The sequence below is a fragment of the Trachurus trachurus genome (assembly GCF_905171665.1).
Source record: "Trachurus trachurus genome assembly, chromosome: 5".
In the NCBI taxonomy this organism is placed as follows: domain Eukaryota; kingdom Metazoa; phylum Chordata; class Actinopteri; order Carangiformes; family Carangidae; genus Trachurus; species Trachurus trachurus.
The window spans coordinates 608,163-626,017 of NC_139896.1; the positions used below are offsets into that span (position 1 = coordinate 608,163).

General features: G+C 43.5%; 1 protein-coding gene across 2 annotated transcripts; it reads right to left on the reverse strand.

Moving 5' to 3' along the window:
• Positions 1–1,643: 1,643 nt before the first annotated feature.
• eps8l3a (EPS8 signaling adaptor L3a) lies at positions 1,644–17,467 on the reverse strand. Of its 2 annotated transcripts, none has more exons than XM_083972372.1 (20): positions 17,333–17,467; positions 16,392–16,457; positions 16,219–16,298; positions 16,067–16,131; positions 13,668–13,826; positions 11,913–12,062; positions 11,747–11,814; positions 9,840–9,949; positions 9,213–9,358; positions 8,809–8,914; positions 8,610–8,683; positions 8,431–8,505; positions 8,193–8,338; positions 7,162–7,339; positions 6,115–6,200; positions 5,936–6,032; positions 5,335–5,442; positions 3,899–3,984; positions 2,917–3,046; positions 1,644–2,606 (listed from the first exon to the last, which is right to left on the reverse strand). In XM_083972372.1, exons 2-20 carry the CDS (start codon positions 16,454–16,456, stop codon positions 2,595–2,597), a joined length of 1,941 nt encoding a protein of 646 aa, XP_083828498.1. In that variant the 5' UTR covers position 16,457; positions 17,333–17,467; the 3' UTR covers positions 1,644–2,594. The 2 variants fall into 2 exon arrangements, with proteins under 2 accessions (XP_083828498.1, XP_083828497.1); XM_083972371.1 differs by having other exon boundaries at positions 9,840–9,952.
• Between the last annotated feature and the right edge of the window lie 388 nt (positions 17,468–17,855).

Sequence of the window (17,855 nt, forward strand, 5' to 3'; positions counted from 1 at the left end):
TGTATAAAGTGTATTTTTTTAAAGGCGTTATAAGAGAAAAGAGATTTTATATTCGCAATAAATGGATGTGAAAGGTTTAACACTTAGTTTTGATGCCGTTGATAATTGTGGATGGGATGTGGACTAGAGGTTTTTATTCTCGTTGTTAAAGTTAAAGGATGATCGATGATTGATACCTCTGGATTTAAAGCCAAGCGCACAGTAGCCAGCCACACACACACACACACACACACACACACACACACACACACACACACACACACACACACACACACACACACACACACACACACACACTGACCGGTTCCCTCCATCAGCTTCATGCTACCTCATCAACACTAATCTCTGATAACGACTGTGATCAATGCTCTTTATCTGTTGCCCGTAGCAACGGCACCGCTGTAACCAACCAACCATCCCTTAAGGGGCGTTCACACCAAACGCGATGCTGCGTTGTCGCGCGTTGAGATTACATGTAAAGTCAATGCACAGACGCGATTAGACGCGAAATCGCGCCGGGCGACGCGATGGACGCGATGCTGCGAAAATCGCGTCAACGCGCGAGTTGAAAATATTGAACTTTTGCGGCGACATGGCGTGACGCTGTGACGCGACAGCCTATCAGCGTTGAGATTCTGACACAACAACACACTGCTACCGACGCTACTCACCGGGGACAGATGGACCGGCGTCCGCAGCTGAAATGAAGCGTCTGTAAAACTTTAACTTAGTTGGTGCCTGGAGATCCTGGCTGCACCAGCCCTATAGCTGCTAGCAAGTCCTCATCAGCAACAGTCAGTCTGAAGTAGGTACAACGGCTGTGACGCCATACGTAAACGGGGCTGAGCGGAGTTTTTTTACCTGCTACACCAGGACCAGGACGTCAAGGATCAGCTTCACCTCGTCCATTGTCAAGCCGACGGTAAATGAGTGCACTTCATGTGTCTCAACACATTTTTACATCCGTCCTGTAGCTGGATTGACAGTAGAGGGGAGGGGGAGGGGGGGTAAGGGGGGAGGAGGGGAGGGGGGGGGGGGGACGCGATGACGCAAATTTACACCAAACGGTCACGCGTCAAAACACGAGCGATAGCGCGACAGATTCTCATTTGTCGCGCGAAAAAATCGCGTTCATCGCGTTTGGTGTGAACACCCCTTTAGCAACGGCACCGCTGCAACCAACCATCCCCTAGCAACGGCACCGCTGCAACCAACCATCCCCTAGCAACGGCACCGCTGCAACCAACCATCCCTTTAGCAACGGCACCGCTGCAACCAACCATCCCTTAGCAACGGCACCGCTGCAACCAACCATCCCTTAGCAACGGCACCGCTGCAACCAACCATCCCTTAGCAACGGCACCGCTGCAACCAACCATCCCTTAGCAACGGCACCGCTGCAACCAACCATCCCCTTAGCAACGGCACCGCTGTAACCAACCATCCCTTAGCAACGGCACCGCTGTAACCAACCATCCCTTAGCAACGGCACCGCTGCAACCAACCATCCCTTAGCAACGGCACCGCTGCAACCAACCATCCCTTAGCAACGGCACCGCTGCAACCAACCATCCCTTAGCAACGGCACCGCTGCAACCAACCATCCCTTAGCAACGGCACCGCTGCAACCAACCATCCCCTTAGCAACGGCACCGCTGCAACCAACCATCCCTTTTACTTTTCACCGATCCACTGATTAGTCTATAGATCAGCTGTTTGGACTGAATGGTGCAGCTGCTCGGTGATGTCATCGACGGTGATGTCATCGACACTGCTCGGTGATGTCATCGATGACTCACTCAGACCGATCAGCTGATGGAGACGACAGAGAAACGTTGAACCCGGTGGAGACACAGAAACAACCAGCACCAGTTATTCTAATGTAATATTCACTCATTAATAATGAACCGTCTCCATAGGAACCGTCTCCATAGGAACGGATCAGTTATACCTGCTACTAACTCCACAAACTACTCCGATCTTTTATTTGTGGGTTTTTTTTCTTGTAATTTTTTCACATGACATGATTTTTTTATTTTGAATTTCGCCTCTTTTCTTTTCTTTTCTCTGTCCATGGACCTGTAGCCATATTATGGTCTGGCAGTGGATGGCCAGTGTTTCACACCACAGAGTCTGATGAGGTTCATGTGTAACGTCTGAACAATGAAATAAAGCATGTTTATTTACAGATTATTACACCACTCACATCGACTCAGCTTCTTTTCTCTCTTCACATTGTTACTTCATCATTTTACTGTTTCATTTTATCTTTGACGTTTAACACCAACGCCTGTTTCTATAAGTGACATTAAGTTATGTGATACAACGTGTAGCAGATTTATTGTAGATGTGACCAAAGGTTTCAGAAGAATCTATATAAATATGAGCTATAAATCTAATCTGATTGTATTTCTTTATTAATATTAGGCTCAAGATAAGATATAAGTTATTAGTTTATTCCTTTATTAGTCCCATGATAGGAAATGTTCATTCTGTACAGTATCTAACCACCGGTGGCCATGATTCTTCCTCCTCCTCCTCCTCTTCCTTAATGATTCCTCTTCCTCCTCTTCCTCCTCCTCCTCCTCCTCTTGTTAACTGGCAGCCTGCAGCATTGAAACACAGAGCAGACGGAGGTTCCTGTATTAACACCAGTCTTTGTCATTTTTTCTTAAAATGGAAAAAAAAGAATGAAAAGGAAAAAAGAAAAAGAGAAAGAAAAGAGAGGAAAAAAAGTGCCCACTAGGGGGGGTGGTGGTGGGATTTAAAAACAAAACAAAAAAAAAACAAAAAAAAGTATATAAATAAAAAATAAAAAAATAAAAAAAACGAGAAAAAAAAGTATATAAAAAAATCAAACAAACAAACAACCACCAGTGTTTGTCTCGGGGACGGGACAGTTAGTGTGTAACTCACCAGTGAGGAGCGGACGGCCTGCAGCTGGAAGAAGACTCGTCCTCCCTGCTCGGGACAGATGGACTTCAGCTCCTCTCTGCTCATCCCCAGCAGGGCGGCGCCGCTCAGCACGCCCAGGCAGCGCACCGTGCTGCAACACATCAACCACCAATAAGATCAATCACCAATAAGATCAACCACCAATAAGATCAATGACCAATAAGATCAACCACCAATAAGATCAATGACCAATAAGATCAACCACCAATAAGATCAACCACCAATAAGATCAACCACCAATAAGATCAACCACCAATAAGATCAACCACCTATAAGATCAACCACCAATAAGATCAATGACCAATAAGATCATCAATACTGATCATCAATACACTGTAAAAACTCAACATCTTACCAAGAACATTCTCATTTCTAGTCAAAACAAATCTAATTCTACTTAAAATAAGACTCATCACATAAAAAGCAGCTTGTTTTTAGACACTTTTTTACTTCTTTCAAGCAGATTTTCACTTGAAATAAGTAGAAAAATCTGATAGTGGAGCAAGTTTTTCTTTCTTATTACAAACACAAAAAACTTGTTTTCACTGGCAGATTTTTCTACTTATTTCAAGTGAAAATTAGTTTGAAACAAGTGAAAATGATCTAAAAACAAGTACATTTTTAGGTGATGAGTCTTATTTTTAGTTTTGACTAGAAATGAGACAAATATTCTTGGAAAGATTTTGAGTTTTTGCAGTTAGTTCATTTTTAAAACAGCTGGAAACTTTCAATAAAAACAACTGGGTCCTACATTTCCCATAATGCACTGCAGCAGCACGTTTCCTTCACCTCTCCTCCTCACAGAACTAAAGTTACAGAACCTGTTTCCTCTGAGCGGCCGGTGTGGAGCATCAGTAGATCTCTGTGGTTCTGGTCGGACTTCCTCCCTCAAACACAAGTTTTAATTTGTCCCATTTCTTCCCGTCTTTGTTCATCAACTCACATCTTACTGAAGTCCTTGTCCTCCAGCCAGGCTCTCACCTCCGCCGGTCTGGACTTCTTCGTCAGGACGGGAGACGCTTCACTGAGCTGAGGAGATGATGAGAGTTATTATTATTATTATTATTATAAAACATATCAACAGGCTACAGGTATCTGACTGTTTAGCAGCAGAAGGTGAAAGTCAGACAGGTGAGGTGACACTGAGTGAAGGTCAAAGGTCACGTGTCACGTCTCTGTCCTGTGGTGTGTCTCAAATCGCACACTTCTCTTAGGTACTAGACATGTGGACAGGTTAGCACCGTCTCAAATAAACCCTGCCGCTGCGCTGACCGGAAATGACTCCACAGCTGCTTCTTCTATTTTTTTTAATTCTGATAGCGTTACCGGCCGTTGGAGCCCTAGTATCTATCGCCGACACTTGACAGCGCTTTTTGTCGATCAAAACGAGCTATTAAGTTGTGTTTTATTGTGTTAGTGTTGTTGTTGTGCTGTCTCCCCCAAAAAAGTATCAAACAGCTGCAGCTCATTCAGAACGCTGCAGCTGGAGTTTTAACCAGAACAAAGAGATCAGATCACATCACCCCGGTTCTTAAGACCTTACACTGGCTCCCAGTCAGCTACAGAATAGATTTTAAAGTTCTGCTACTGGTTTACAAATCACTGAATGGTTTAGGTCCAGAATACATGAATGACATGTCAGTAGAGTATAAACCCAGTAGAGCTCTGAGATCTACTGACTCAGGTCAGATAGTGGAGCTCAGAGTTCAGACCAGACATGGTGAAGCAGCATTTAGCTGCTATGCTGCTCACAAGTGGAACAAACTACCAGCAGAACTGAAATCAGCCCCAACTGTATAAAGCACTTTTAAATCCAGGTTAAAAACATTTCTCTTTTCACGTGCTTATAGCTGAGAACTTAAAACTTTATCTATTTTCTTTTATTTTACTTTTATTTGCTCTTGCTTTTAACTCTGTTTTCAGTGTTTTGTTTGTTTTTATTCTGTCTTATGCTTCTTTTTTTAATGTTTTGTCTTCATGTAAAGCACATTGAGTTGCCTTGGTATGAAATGCGCTGTATAAATAAAGATGCCTTGCCTTGCCTTGCCTTATGAGAGTTTTTTAAAGACATTTATGCCGGTGTCAGCTCCGTCGCTGCTCAAAGCAACCGCTGCCGTTTGAAAAGTAGTGACGTGCTTCCGCTACGTCACTAAGACGACGGCTGTTGAGGAAGGAAAGTGTCCATCGATCCACACTCAGTGTTCTGGCCGTTTGAGTGCACACACTGCTCAGTGTGAACGCACTTATGTGCTCAAAATATTAAGTGTAAGTGCAAAACTGCGTGATTTGGGACACACTACTGGTGTTGCTGCTGTGTTGTGTTAACGTGTTAACACTACTGGTGTTGCTGCTGTGTTGTGTTGTGTTAACGTGTTGAACCTGTTCAGGTTGTTGTTGGTCTGGACTCTGCAGGACGTTGTGGGGGACGTATCCCTCCTCCCCCCCGACGTTCCTCACCCTCCACCACTGCTTCGCCGTGTCCAGCACCTGGAGGGTCACACACACACACACGCACACATCGTCAGAAGAAATCTTACAAACATAGTTACATTCATCACCCCAAAGAAGCCACTTAAAGCTCATAGGGTTAACACAACAGACATTAAAGGAGAATTCCGGTCATTTTTGACCCTAAATCGTTGTCCTGATGCACACCCAGTGCTGGTTGGAGCAAAAAACGCCACTAAAATTGCTGCAGGCAAACCAGAGTTACCATGGCTACCCGGCGCTAGCGATAGCCACAATGCTAACCCATGGGGGCAATTCTTTCAACCACAACAAACACTCAGAAAACAATCAGATATCTGTGGTACATGACTGGAATCCTTAGAGACACCACTGAACTCATATAGTGTAGAGTAGAAACAGTAGAAACTTTGTGTTTCTGCATGTAGCCACTCACCTCAGATAGCCCAACTCTGAAACATCCCAGAAAGACATTACTATCCCATCACAGAGCGCCACTGTCACTGAAACTCACCTGCACTGTTTCTCCTTTGCGGACCGTGAGCTCTCTGTGGTTTCTTGAAGTGAAGTCGTAGAGAACCGACATGGGCCGAGGCTCTGGCTCCACGGGGCTGAAACACACAGAGAAAACTTTAAACCTCGATGTTAACGTTCCCGTTCTGCTCAAGTCTGCAGCGTGGGGTTAATGCGTACCGCGCTTTCTGTGGACGGACTGCAGCTGGAGGCGTCCTATTGGCTGGAGCTGCAGGCGTCCTATTGGCTGGAGCTGGAGGTGACCACTTGGCACAGAAGAAAGAGAAGATGGATGAGGTTAGTGTGATAATTAAGCAGCTACTGCAGCCTAATAACAACATCCTCTGTCCTTAGACCCTCACATCCACTGAGGAAAACTCCATGGAAAACCCTTTTAACAGGGAAAACCAGGAGAAACCTCAGGGTGAGCAACAGAGGAGGGATCATCACCCAGGACGGACAGACGGGACAGAGATGTTGTTACACACAAGAAAACAGTTTACAGTTTATAACACAAAGTGTTAAAGCACCTGGGAACTCAGAGTGCTACTGGCTGAAATGTAAGACCCAACAAGGACCTTTGAGATCATTGCACACTGCAGAAACTCAAAATCTTACCAAGAATATTTGTCTTATTTCTAGTCAAAACAAATCTAATTCTACTTAAAATAAGACTCATCACATTAAAAGCAGCTTGTTATTAGACACTTTTTACTTCTTTCGAGCAGATTTTCACTTGAAATAAGTAGAAAAATCTGATAGTGGAGCAAGTTTTTCTTCCTTATTACAAACACAACATGACCCTGATGAAGGCCACAAGCCGAAACGTGTCGGTCTAATGAAGTTGTTTTTCCATTACAAGTGTTGCTGGAGCTCCTTTGAATGCTCTCCACTGGCAGATTTTTCAACTTATTTCAAGTGAAAATTAGTTTGAAACAAGTGAAAATGATCTAAAAACAAGTTAATTTTTAGGTGATGAGTCTTATTTTAAGTGGAAAGGGATTTGTTTTGACTAGAAATGAGACATTTTGACAAGAAATAAGACAAATATTCTTGGAAAGATGTTGAGTTTTTGCAGTGCTGTGGATGTAAATCTCATATAATCTGTATGCACTGTGCTGGACTGTTATAATTTTGAAAATGTTCAATAAAAAGAAATGTTAAAAAAAAAGAAAAGAAAGAGAAATGGTCTGGGATGAGACGCAGGTGGAGAGCGATGCTCGATACCTGGCTGAACGGTTCTGGTTCTGGTTCTGGTTCTGGTTCTGGTTCTGGACTCTCCTGTCTGCTCACAGACTGACTGGGACCCGGTTCGAATCCCGCGGTGGCCCGTGGCGGCTGCCAGCCGTCAGAGAACTGCAGGTTGTAGGTGGGAATGTCTTCGTCATCCTCCGGCCACTTGGTGCTGCAGGTCCAACCACATCCCATCATTTCATTTCATTTAGATGTATTCTGTTCATGGTTCACAGACTTCACATGTTGCACATATTCACATAATGTAGCTGCACATAGTCACCATGAATGAAAAGACAAACTTAACCTTATTCAAAATACAAATATTCATCATCTTCAAAAATCACCTCGGTCATTTTCTCCAAAACTGGCCCGATTTCAACCAAACTTCTGCGTTGGACTCCCCTCGGCCCCCCAGATGACATATTCGAATTTGGAGAAAATTGAAGAAATTTGATTTTTGTTAAAAAAAAAACCTTTTTCGTCAGTCGCGGGGGTTAAAAATCTTCGAAAATCACCTTGGTCATTTTCTACATTTTCTCCAAAACCACCGGCCCGATTTCAACCAAACTTCCGCGTTGGACTCCCCTCGGCCCCCCGGATGACATATTGGAATTTGGGGAAATCTGAAGAAATTTGATTTTTGTTCAAAAAAAGCATTTTCGACACCCGCGGGGCTTATAAATGTTCGAAAACGGCCTGGGTCATTTTCTCAATTTTCTCCAAAACCACCGGCCCGATTTCAACCAAACTTGTGCGTTGGACTCCCCTCGGCCCCCCAGATGACATATTCGAATTTGGAGAAATTTGAAGAAATTTGATTTTTGGTCAAACGAACCCTTTTTCGACAGCTGTGGGGGGTTATAAATGTTCCAAAATGGCCTGGGTCATTTTCTCCATTTTCTCCAAAACCACTGGCCTGATTTCAACCAAACTTCTGCGTTGGACCCCCCTCGGCCCCCCAGATGACATATCAGAATTTGACGTCCACACATAATAAACCCCCATGATGCCGTGCGTCCCACCTGGGGATGTTCCACGCGTCGCCCAGACTCTGCCACAGCTGATCCTCCTCCGTCGACGCCTCCTCACTCATGAGGCGGATGCTCTGAGGCTCCAGCAGCGGAGCCACGATGGAGGGGGGGAGCTGCTCGGGACAGTGGCTCGTCACCTGCTCAGGGAAACCACACGGCTCAGACTCAAACATGATTCATATTAATTAATATATTAATATTATTAATAATAACAAAGACGGTGACTCACAAATGCCAACGTGGAGAAGAGGGAGTGAACAAAGTCAGCAGCGCTGGGATTATTGATCCTGCCGTTGAGCTCGCCCTGTCACAACCCACAACACACTGTTACACACCGTTCATCACAGTCAGTGTGTGTGTGTGTGTGTGTGTGTGTGTGTGTGTGTGACTGTGATTCAAAACACAAACCAGGAGGTTGAAGCCACATTTGATTTTATGGAGACACTCTGCAAACTCTTGTTCAGACGGCATCCCATCCACGGCTGGAGGGGAAGATGAAAACACCATGAAGACTTTACAACTGATGATAATATATAGATATATTACTATATATAGATAATATATATATATAATATTATAATATGTTAAAGATTTTTAATTCATTCACCTTTTCCTTTCTTCAGCTTCTTCTTCTTCTTTGTATTTTTAGCTACGACTGCAGCAACGTGTCCCATGAAGATCTCAATGTCATTTAGAATATGATTCAAGATGTCCTGTGAAGGAAGGAAGGAAGGAAGGAAGGAAGGAAGGAAGGAAGGAAGGAAGGAAGGAAGGAAGGAAGGAAGGAAAGTAGGAAGGAAGGGAAGAAGGAAGGAAAAAAGGAAAGAAGGGAGGGAAGAAGGAGGGAAGGAAGGAAGGAAGGAAGGATGGAAGGAAGGAAGGATGAAGGGAAAGAAGGAAGGAAGGAAGGAAGGAAGGCAGTAAAAACAGAGGATAATAAAATAAAGGTTAATGTGTTTCCTGTGTTAAACAGTGAGTGTTGTCATGTGACTAGTGTGTGATGTGACTGACCACGCTGCGGTCCAGTTCTGTGTACGGTCGTTGTCTCTCCACACTGAGCTGTGATGAAGGTGGAGCCTCCTCCTCCTCCTCCTCCTCTTCCTCCTCCTCCTCTTCCTCAGGCAGCAGCAGCTCCGGCTCCTGGACGTCGTCGTCGTCTGGCGGTTGGACAGAAGACAACAACAGAAGAGGTGAGACGTTTGGTCAGGAAGCAGCAGAGGATGGATCGTGTCCAACGCTGTGTCCAACGCTTCCGGGAAGCGGTTTAGACGACTACCGACGGCAAGGAAGAACCTGTACAAACAGTCTTTTGTCCCAGAAGCTGTCGGTGCAATAAATAAGATCAGAATGCGGTAGCTAGGTAGCCTGCCCTGTTTACTCCTGTTTCTCCTTTGCTGAGGGTTTCCCTGCAGGTTCGTACTGTGCTGTGCTTTATGAAATGATGTGGGCCTACTTGATTGTGTGATGTGTGAAGTACAGTTACTGCCGTAGGCTATTTTATATATATATATTTTTTTTTTTATCCTTGAAATGTTTTTACTGTGTTGTGACATGTCTATGGTGGTGAAACCAAAGAGGAATTTCCACTCTGTGGATAATAAAGTTTTTGAAATTGAAATTGAAAAATTGTGTCCTCACAGTCTGGAGACGTCCACAGAGGAACCGGACGGAGAGGAGGAGCAGGACTCCCGGTCCGGTGGCTCTTCACTCCTTCATGAGCCGAGCCGAGTCCTGAGCCGAGTCCTGAGCTGCTGGTTCAGAGGGACAGACAGAGACCGTCTTAGAGCGGAGCACAGGATGGTGACAACTAAAGGTCACAAACACACTGCAAAAACTCTACATCTTTCCAAGAATATTTGTCTTATTTCTTGTCAAAATGTCTAATTTCTAGTCAAAACTAATCTCTTTTCATTTAAAATAAGACTCATCACCTAAAAATTAACTTGTTTTTAGATCATTTTCACTTGTTTCAAACTTATTTTCACTTGAAATAAGTAGAAAAATCTGCCAGTGAAAGCAAGTTTTTTGTGTTTGTAATAAGAAAGAAAAACTTGCTCCACTATCAGATTTTTCTACTTATTTCAAGTGAAAATCTGCTTGAAAGAAGTAAAAAGTGTCTAAAAACAAGCTGCTTTTTATGTGATGAGTCTTATTTTAAGTAGAATGAGATTAGTTTTGACTAGAAATAAGACAAATATTCTTGGTACGATGTTGAGTTTTTGCAGTGCACTCTCTAAAGGTCACAAACTCGGTCACTCTGGTGGAAAAAGGCGCTGGTCATCCAATAAATTGACTATGGCGGCCATTTTTCAAGATGGCCTCCAGGTATTGTCCCAATATGTCTGATATCAGCACGTAGTAATTATCAAAATCATTTCATTTTGGTCTAAAGTATTTTATAGGTCTCTCATTTCATAGTAGGAAAACCAGTTTCTTGTGGTTTGGGAAGAGGCCGATACCAGAAACACAGGTTGAAGTAGAAGTTGAACATCGACAACATCAGGAAAGGGTCAATGAAAAAACATTTTTTGGGGGTTTGGGGGGGGGGGGGGGGGGTTGATAATTGCTCAAAATCTTAGTTGGAAACCCCAAATAAATGATGTTAGGTTGAAGCTGGCAAGGAGTACTGGTATACTGGGCAAAACAAGACATATTAAACCACACAGGATACAACCACCACACCAATTCTCTGTTTATCTAATTGTGAGGAATTGAGAGTATTAAACTACTACTACAACAATAGTTATGTGGAATGTTGTATTGAGAGTTGTATTGTTTCATAGATCATGAGTTATGGTGCGTTCAGGCTTCTGAACCTGTAAGTCATGACTTCAAGTCACCAGTTACGACTCTGTAGCGTTTTTTGGAGGTGCACGTCAGGCTACGGCGTAGGGACCGCGTAGGGGTCCGCGACTCCGCGTTGATGCCGTAGCTACGCTGTCGCCGCGACGCAGAAGCATAAACCAGGCTTTAGAGTCATGTGCGCTGCCATTCTACCAAAGAGATATCCCTGTGGCCACACTGCAAAACTCTACATCTTTCCAAGAATATTTGTCTCATTTCTAGTCAAAACTAATCTCTTTCCACTTAAAATAAGACTCATCACCTATAAATGAACTTGTTTTTAGATAATTTTCACTTGTTTCAAACTAATTTTCACTTGAAATAAGTAGAAAAATCTGCCAGTGAAAGGAAGTTGTTTTGTGTTTGTAATAAGAAAGAAAAACTTGCTCCACTATCAGATTTTTCTACTTATTTCAAGTGAAAATCTGCTTGAAAGAAGTAAAAAGTGTCTAAAAACAAACTGCTTTTAATGTGATGAGTCTTATTTTAAGTAGAATGAGATTTATTTTGACTAGAAATAAGACAAATATTCTTGGTAAGATTTTGAATTTTTGCAGTGCAAGTAGCCAGAGCACATGATCAACTGGAGGCATAGTGACAGGACTCTCAACAGAGTGACCTCTAGAGAGAGAGGTTGTGACCTTTAGAGAGTATCTGTACCCAGTTTCAGAACACCATAGATGTGCAGCAGCGGTAGCTACCTGAAGGTCTTCAGATCTTCTCGTGCCTTCGACAGCGTGCGCGACAGATCCCTCTGAACGTAGTCGGCCTGTCAATCAGAGGAAAACCTTCGTTACTTTGTCTCATCCGTCGCTAACGGACGTCTCGTCTCGGTCTGTCTCGGTGTGTGTGTGTGTCTGTCCTCACCCTGACGTCTTCACACTGGAACATGAAGACGCTGGTGCTCCTCTTCCTCCGGGACCGGACCGACACGGTGAGCAGCGAGTTGTAGACGCCAGCGTCCAGCACGGCCGTCAGCTCCACCACGTCGCCCACGGAGACCGACTCCAGCTCCTCCTGGAAAACACCGACCAACCTGTTACCCTTTCTGTCCACTCTCCCAACCCCCCAGGTCAGATGAAAGGTCACTGGGGGCTGGTTTTCGGCGAGGAGGTGTATCTTTGGGTAAACTCTGGATGTCCCAAGTTTCAGAATGAAAGTCCATTTTTTGGACCCGTAATGCATTTTAACAACATCCATGACCCTTCAACCTCCGCCTATGGGTTTTTTAAAGCAGAAGTAAGGTGAATGTTTGTGTTAATATAAGTCTTAAATAGTTGTATCTTCCGACAGCAATCACTTCTATAGAGTGTTTGGTCTGAAACACGGGTCTGTCAGTCACTCTGCTCTGCTCTGAGCCCAGGAGAAAACTTTCCTTGTATCCTACAACCTTTATCCAATGAGGAGAGAGAACGGCATAAAGGGGCAGTCCTCTCTGTGTGTGCAGCCAAGGGATGCATCTGAATGTGGTGACGTAGGGACGAGGACTGTTATGGTGCGTTCAAGGCAACTCGTAACTCGTGTTTTTCCTACCTGTGAAGTCGTACCAGTTCGATCTGGTACGACTTCACGGGTCAGAAGTTACGAGTGGCCGTTATAGTGACTTTCACCGGTAAAACAGGTCGGAGAAACACGAGTGTGTTGCCTGGAACGCTACAAAGTCGTAAGTCGTGACTTGAAGCTGTAATTTACGGTTTCAAAAGCCTGCCTGGAACGCAGCATTAGCCAAAACCACCGGATCGCTTACTTCTGCTTTAATGTATTTTAAAGTAAAAATTTTAACTAACAGATATCACCATGAAACTTCCCAAGTTTATCACTCACATTAAGAAAAATATTTTTGTCATGAGGCAATAGCTAATGAAATATGAATGCGCTAATTTCCAGAACTGAAATCTTAATAATGGATAAAGCCCCTTTCAAAATTCTTGTTTTATTTTGTTGACATATTATAGTCAGAAGTTTTCACAGAGGAGGATTCTGGATATCTCTCTTTTTTTATCACTAAAATACTGTCACCAGCCCTAAAGCCCATAGATCCCCATAGAAGCCATGTGTTCTAGCAGCTAAAACAACCGGCCAGGAAGGGGTTAAACATGTTGAAACCCATGGCAACAGTGAGTTTCATGTTTAGTCCAGACCCAGCTCGATATGTATCACACATATTTTGGGAGTAACTGATGTCTAAACTTTGTCCAGGGGTCATGGATGTGGTACAAATTGAAGGATCATCAGAGGGAACTCTAAATCTTACCAGGAATATTTGTCTTATTTCTAGTCAAAACAAATCTCATTCTACTTAAAATCAGACTCATCACATAAAAAGCAGCTTGTTTTTAGACACTTTTTACTTCTTTCAAACAGATTTTCACTTGAAATAAGTAGAAAAATCTGATAGTGGAGCAAGTTTTTCTTTCTTATTACAAACACAAAAAACTTGCTTTCACTGGCAGATTTTTCTACTTATTTCAAGTGAAAATGAGTTTGAAACAAGTGAAAATGATCTAAAAACAAGTTCATTTTTAGGTGATGAGTCTAATTTTAAATGGAGAGAGATTAGTTTTGACTAGAAATGAGACATTTGGACAAGAAATAAGACAATATTCTTGGCGGTAGCTCCACCTTGGTCTCGTGGTCGGTGAGCAGCAGCTGGACGCCTCGGACCTCCAGCACCATGTTCTGACCCCAGACCCGACCCAGCTCGTCCAGCAGCTTGAGGCGCTCCACGCAGTCGGACACGGTCTGCAGATCCTTCCCATCCAGCTCACAGGTGAACAGGTGCTGCAACACAACATCAACAACATTAAAGTCCCAGTCTGTAACTTATTTGTCTTTTTATGATCAACAATCAAACCTGTCTTTCATAAATCCGTATAACTGAAGGTGAATCACAGCTGCTACAAATGAAAGCTTTCTGGTTCCTTAGAATGAGTTGTTACAAGTCGTTACAAATACATAAGTGGGCGACGCACCGAACCGAGGCGGCCATGTTGCATCGTGACCGTAGGTAACCACGGAAACGGCCTGTTAAAACTGTCACCACTGTGTAGTGTGAGGAAGGACGGAGGCACCGGTGTTGCATTCAGGTGCAGTCAGGCAGACGGCCGTCGGCAAACCAACCGGATGTCATTTTACTAAAACAATACCACATCACCATGACAACATGTTGTCACAATACCACATCACCATGACAACATGTTGTCACAATACCACATCACCATGACAACATGTTGTCACGGACCACTTGTTTATCCTGTTACATGCAGCGTCTGTTGTCTGTCTGACGTCTGCCCCATTTCAGGTGAATGCAACATCAAGAATACGTTCAGATATGCAGCCGCACCGCTAGATGGAGGGGAACTCCTACAGACTATACCTCTGTCCCAAACATCCTCTGTTCCGACGGCTCTGAACTAGAGTTCCTGTCCTGTTATAAACACCTTGAAGGCCTCTGGTTGGATTCGTCCCTCTCCTTCACCTCCCACATCAAACACCTCCAGTCTAAAGTCACAGCTCCTCTGAGCTTCTGCCTCCTTCACCCGTGCAGCCAAACATACACTCGTCAAAATGACCATCCTGCCCATATTCCACTATGGTGACTCCATCTACAGAACGACATCTCACTCCACTCTCAGTGAACTGGACCCACTCCACCACTCCACCATCTGTTTTACCACCGGGGCTCCATTCACCTCTCACCACTGAGACCTTTATAACCTGTAGACTGGACTTCCCTTCACACCAAACGGCTCCATCACTGGGTTCTGCTGCTCAGCTATAAAACCATTCTCAGCATCACACCTCTCTACCTCTCTACCTCTCTTCTCTTCTGCACCTCTCTCACCCTGCCTGCAATCTAAGGTCCAGTGCTTTCATCAACCTCTCCATCCCCAAAGTCACCAACCTCTCCATCCCCAAAGTCATCTACCTCTCCATCCCCAAAGTCATCAACCTCTCCATCCCCAAAGTCATCAACCTCTCCATCCCCAAAGTCATCAACCTCTCCATCCCCAAAGTCACCAACCTCTCCATCCCCAAAGTCACCAACCTCTCCATCCCCAAAGTCATCTACCTCTCCATCCCCAAAGTCATCAACCTCTCCATCCCCAAAGTCATCTACCTCTCCATCCCCAAAGTCATCAACCTCTCCATCCCCAAAGTCACCAACCTCTCCATCCCCAAAGTCACCAACCTCTCCATCCCCAAAGTCATCAACCTCTCCATCCCCAAAGTCATCAACCTCTCCATCCCCAAAGTCATCAACCTCTCCAGCCCCAAAGTCATCAACCTCTCCATCCCCAAAGTCATCAACCTCTCCATCCCCAAAGTCATCAACCTCTCCATCCCCAAAGTCATCAACCTCTCCAGCCCCAAAGTCATCAACCTCTCCATCCCCAAAGTCATCAACCTCTCCATCCCCAAAGTCACCAACCTCTCCATCCCCAAAGTCATCAACCTCTCCATCCCCAAAGTCATCAACCTCTCCATCCCCAAAGTCATCAACCTCTCCAGCCCCAAAGTCATCAACCTCTCCATCCCCAAAGTCACCAACCTCTCCATCCCCAAAGTCCGCACCGTCTTCGGACGCAGAGCCTTCTGGTTCCCTGCAGCCTTCGACTGGAACACCCTACTACAAAACACCCTTCAACTCTCTGTCTTCACCTCTCTCTCTGTCCTCAAACAACATCTGCTCCTCATTAACTGTTTTATTGTATTGTATTGTATTGAATTTTTCTAAGTGTAATTTATATAACCTTGTTTTCACGTTTAGCCCTCCCCTCCCTCCCCCTTCCCCTTAAGAGCTTCTAGCTCTTTCAGGCTGCTCTTGAAAATAAGAATTTTGTTCTTAATTTGCTCGCCTGGGTAAATAAAGGTTAAAAATAAATAAAAATAAAAACAAGAACAACAACATCAACATCAACACAGTTGCATCCACACAAACAACAACATCAATGACAACAACACATCTGTCACATCTGGCTGATGATGTCATAGGATGATGTCATAGGATGATGTCATACCTCCACTCGGTACTGAAGCCTGTTCATCATCTGGTTCACAGACTCAGCGTACTCCTTCCTCTGCACTGTGGAAACATCAGCAACAACTCATTACATTATTATTAATAATCATTATTATGATTATTATTAGTTTTATCTGAGTGTTGACTCACTGTAGATGGACTTAGCGCTGAGCCGGGTCAGACCCAGACCTGAGACCTGAGACGACACCTCGTCCACGGTGGAGAAACCGCTGCAGAGGAAACAAACAGAAGAAAGTATTGATCGTCTGCTGGTGATGAGTCAATAATCAACTCATCACATCACATCAAACACACAAACTCACTTTGACTGGATCGATCCTGTGTAGCTGCTGGTGTCGTTGCCATGGAGACTGTTATGTTCAAACATCCTGGGAGGAATAATAATCAGTAATAATCAGTAATAATCAGTAATAATCAATAAAGAATCATTAGACTGTTTTATGACGTCACTGTTTCTTTTTTTTCTTTTTTTTTAACAATATTATTTATTGAAATTTCAAATGCATTTCAAATTCAACATTGAATGTACAAACATTTTCACCCATATCCTTTAGGCTTTGAACTGGTTTTTGTCGCCTAGCAACAGAGCATGTGACATCTTAAAGCAGAACTTTATGGTTTTGGTTGTTAACAGACTTTTATTAGCTACTGTTCACGACGTTAGCCTACTGTCTGAACCGTGTGTGTGAGAGAATAAAGTTTCAACATTTTGAATCCAACGAGTCGTTCGTCCACATTGAAACTGTTTTAAAGACATTTTACAAGAGATAAAGATACGAATGATGATTTACCACTTCTGACTCCTTCACTAGCTAGAACACACACACTGCAAAAACTCTACATCTCTCCAAGAATATTTGTCTCATTTCTAGTCAAAACTAAACTCTTTCCACTTAAAATAAGACTCATCACCTAAAAATGAACTTGTTTTTAGATCATTTTCACTTGTTTCAAACTAATTTTCACTTGAAATAAGTAGAAAAATCTGCCAGTGAAAGCAAGTTTTTTGTGTTTGTAATAAGAAAGAAAAACTTGCTCCACTATCAGATTTTTCTACTTATTTCAAGTGAAAATCTGCTTGAAAGAAGTAAAAAGTGTCTAACAACAAGCTGCTTTTTAACGTGATGAGTCTTATTTTAAGTAGAATGAGATTTGTTTTGACTAGAAATAAGACAAATATTCTTGATAAGAGTTTGAGTTTTTGCAGTGCACACACACAGACACACACTCAGCCAGGTCTTACCTGTAGCGTTGGGTCAGGTGAATCCCGGTGAATCCCGGTGAATCCAGGTGAATCCCGGTGAACGTTCCTCGGGGTCTTCTCCTCGGTCGGTGACGGGGGACCAGAGGAACTTCCTGGTCCAGCACCGGGACAAAGTCCGGACCGGCAGCTGCAGACGGAGGGAGGAGCTGCTCATCCAGAGGTCAAAGGTCACTGATACGGGGAAGGGAAGGGCATCGTTCCAGCTCCCAGGTCGTAAAAAAACCAACGTCTTATCAGTTTTCCATTATACACTGCAAAAACTCAACATCTTACCAAGAATATTTGTCTTATTTCTAGTTAAAATGTCTCATTTCTAGTCAAAACTAATCCAATTATACTAAAAATAAGACTCATCACATTAAAAAGCAGCTTGTTTTTAGACACTTTTTAACTTATTTTCACTTGAAATAAGTAGAAAAATCTGATAGTGGAGCAAGTTTTTCTTTCTTATTACAAACACAAAAAACTTGCTTTCACTGGCAGATTTTTCTACTTATTTGAA

Bases quoted from the DNA above. Each gene is read 5' to 3' on its own strand.
- eps8l3a (XM_083972371.1), bottom strand. From the start codon at position 16,456: ATGTTTGAACATAACAGTCTCCATGGCAACGACACCAGCAGCTACACA. The intron at 16,299-16,391 runs GTGAGTTTGTGT...TTTCCTCTGCAG, and splicing joins ACAGGATCGATCCAGTCAAA to CGGTTTCTCCACCGTGGACG. The intron at 3,047-3,898 runs GTGAGTTGATGA...GATGTGTTGCAG, and splicing joins GACAAGGACTTCAGTAAGAT to CACGGTGCGCTGCCTGGGCG.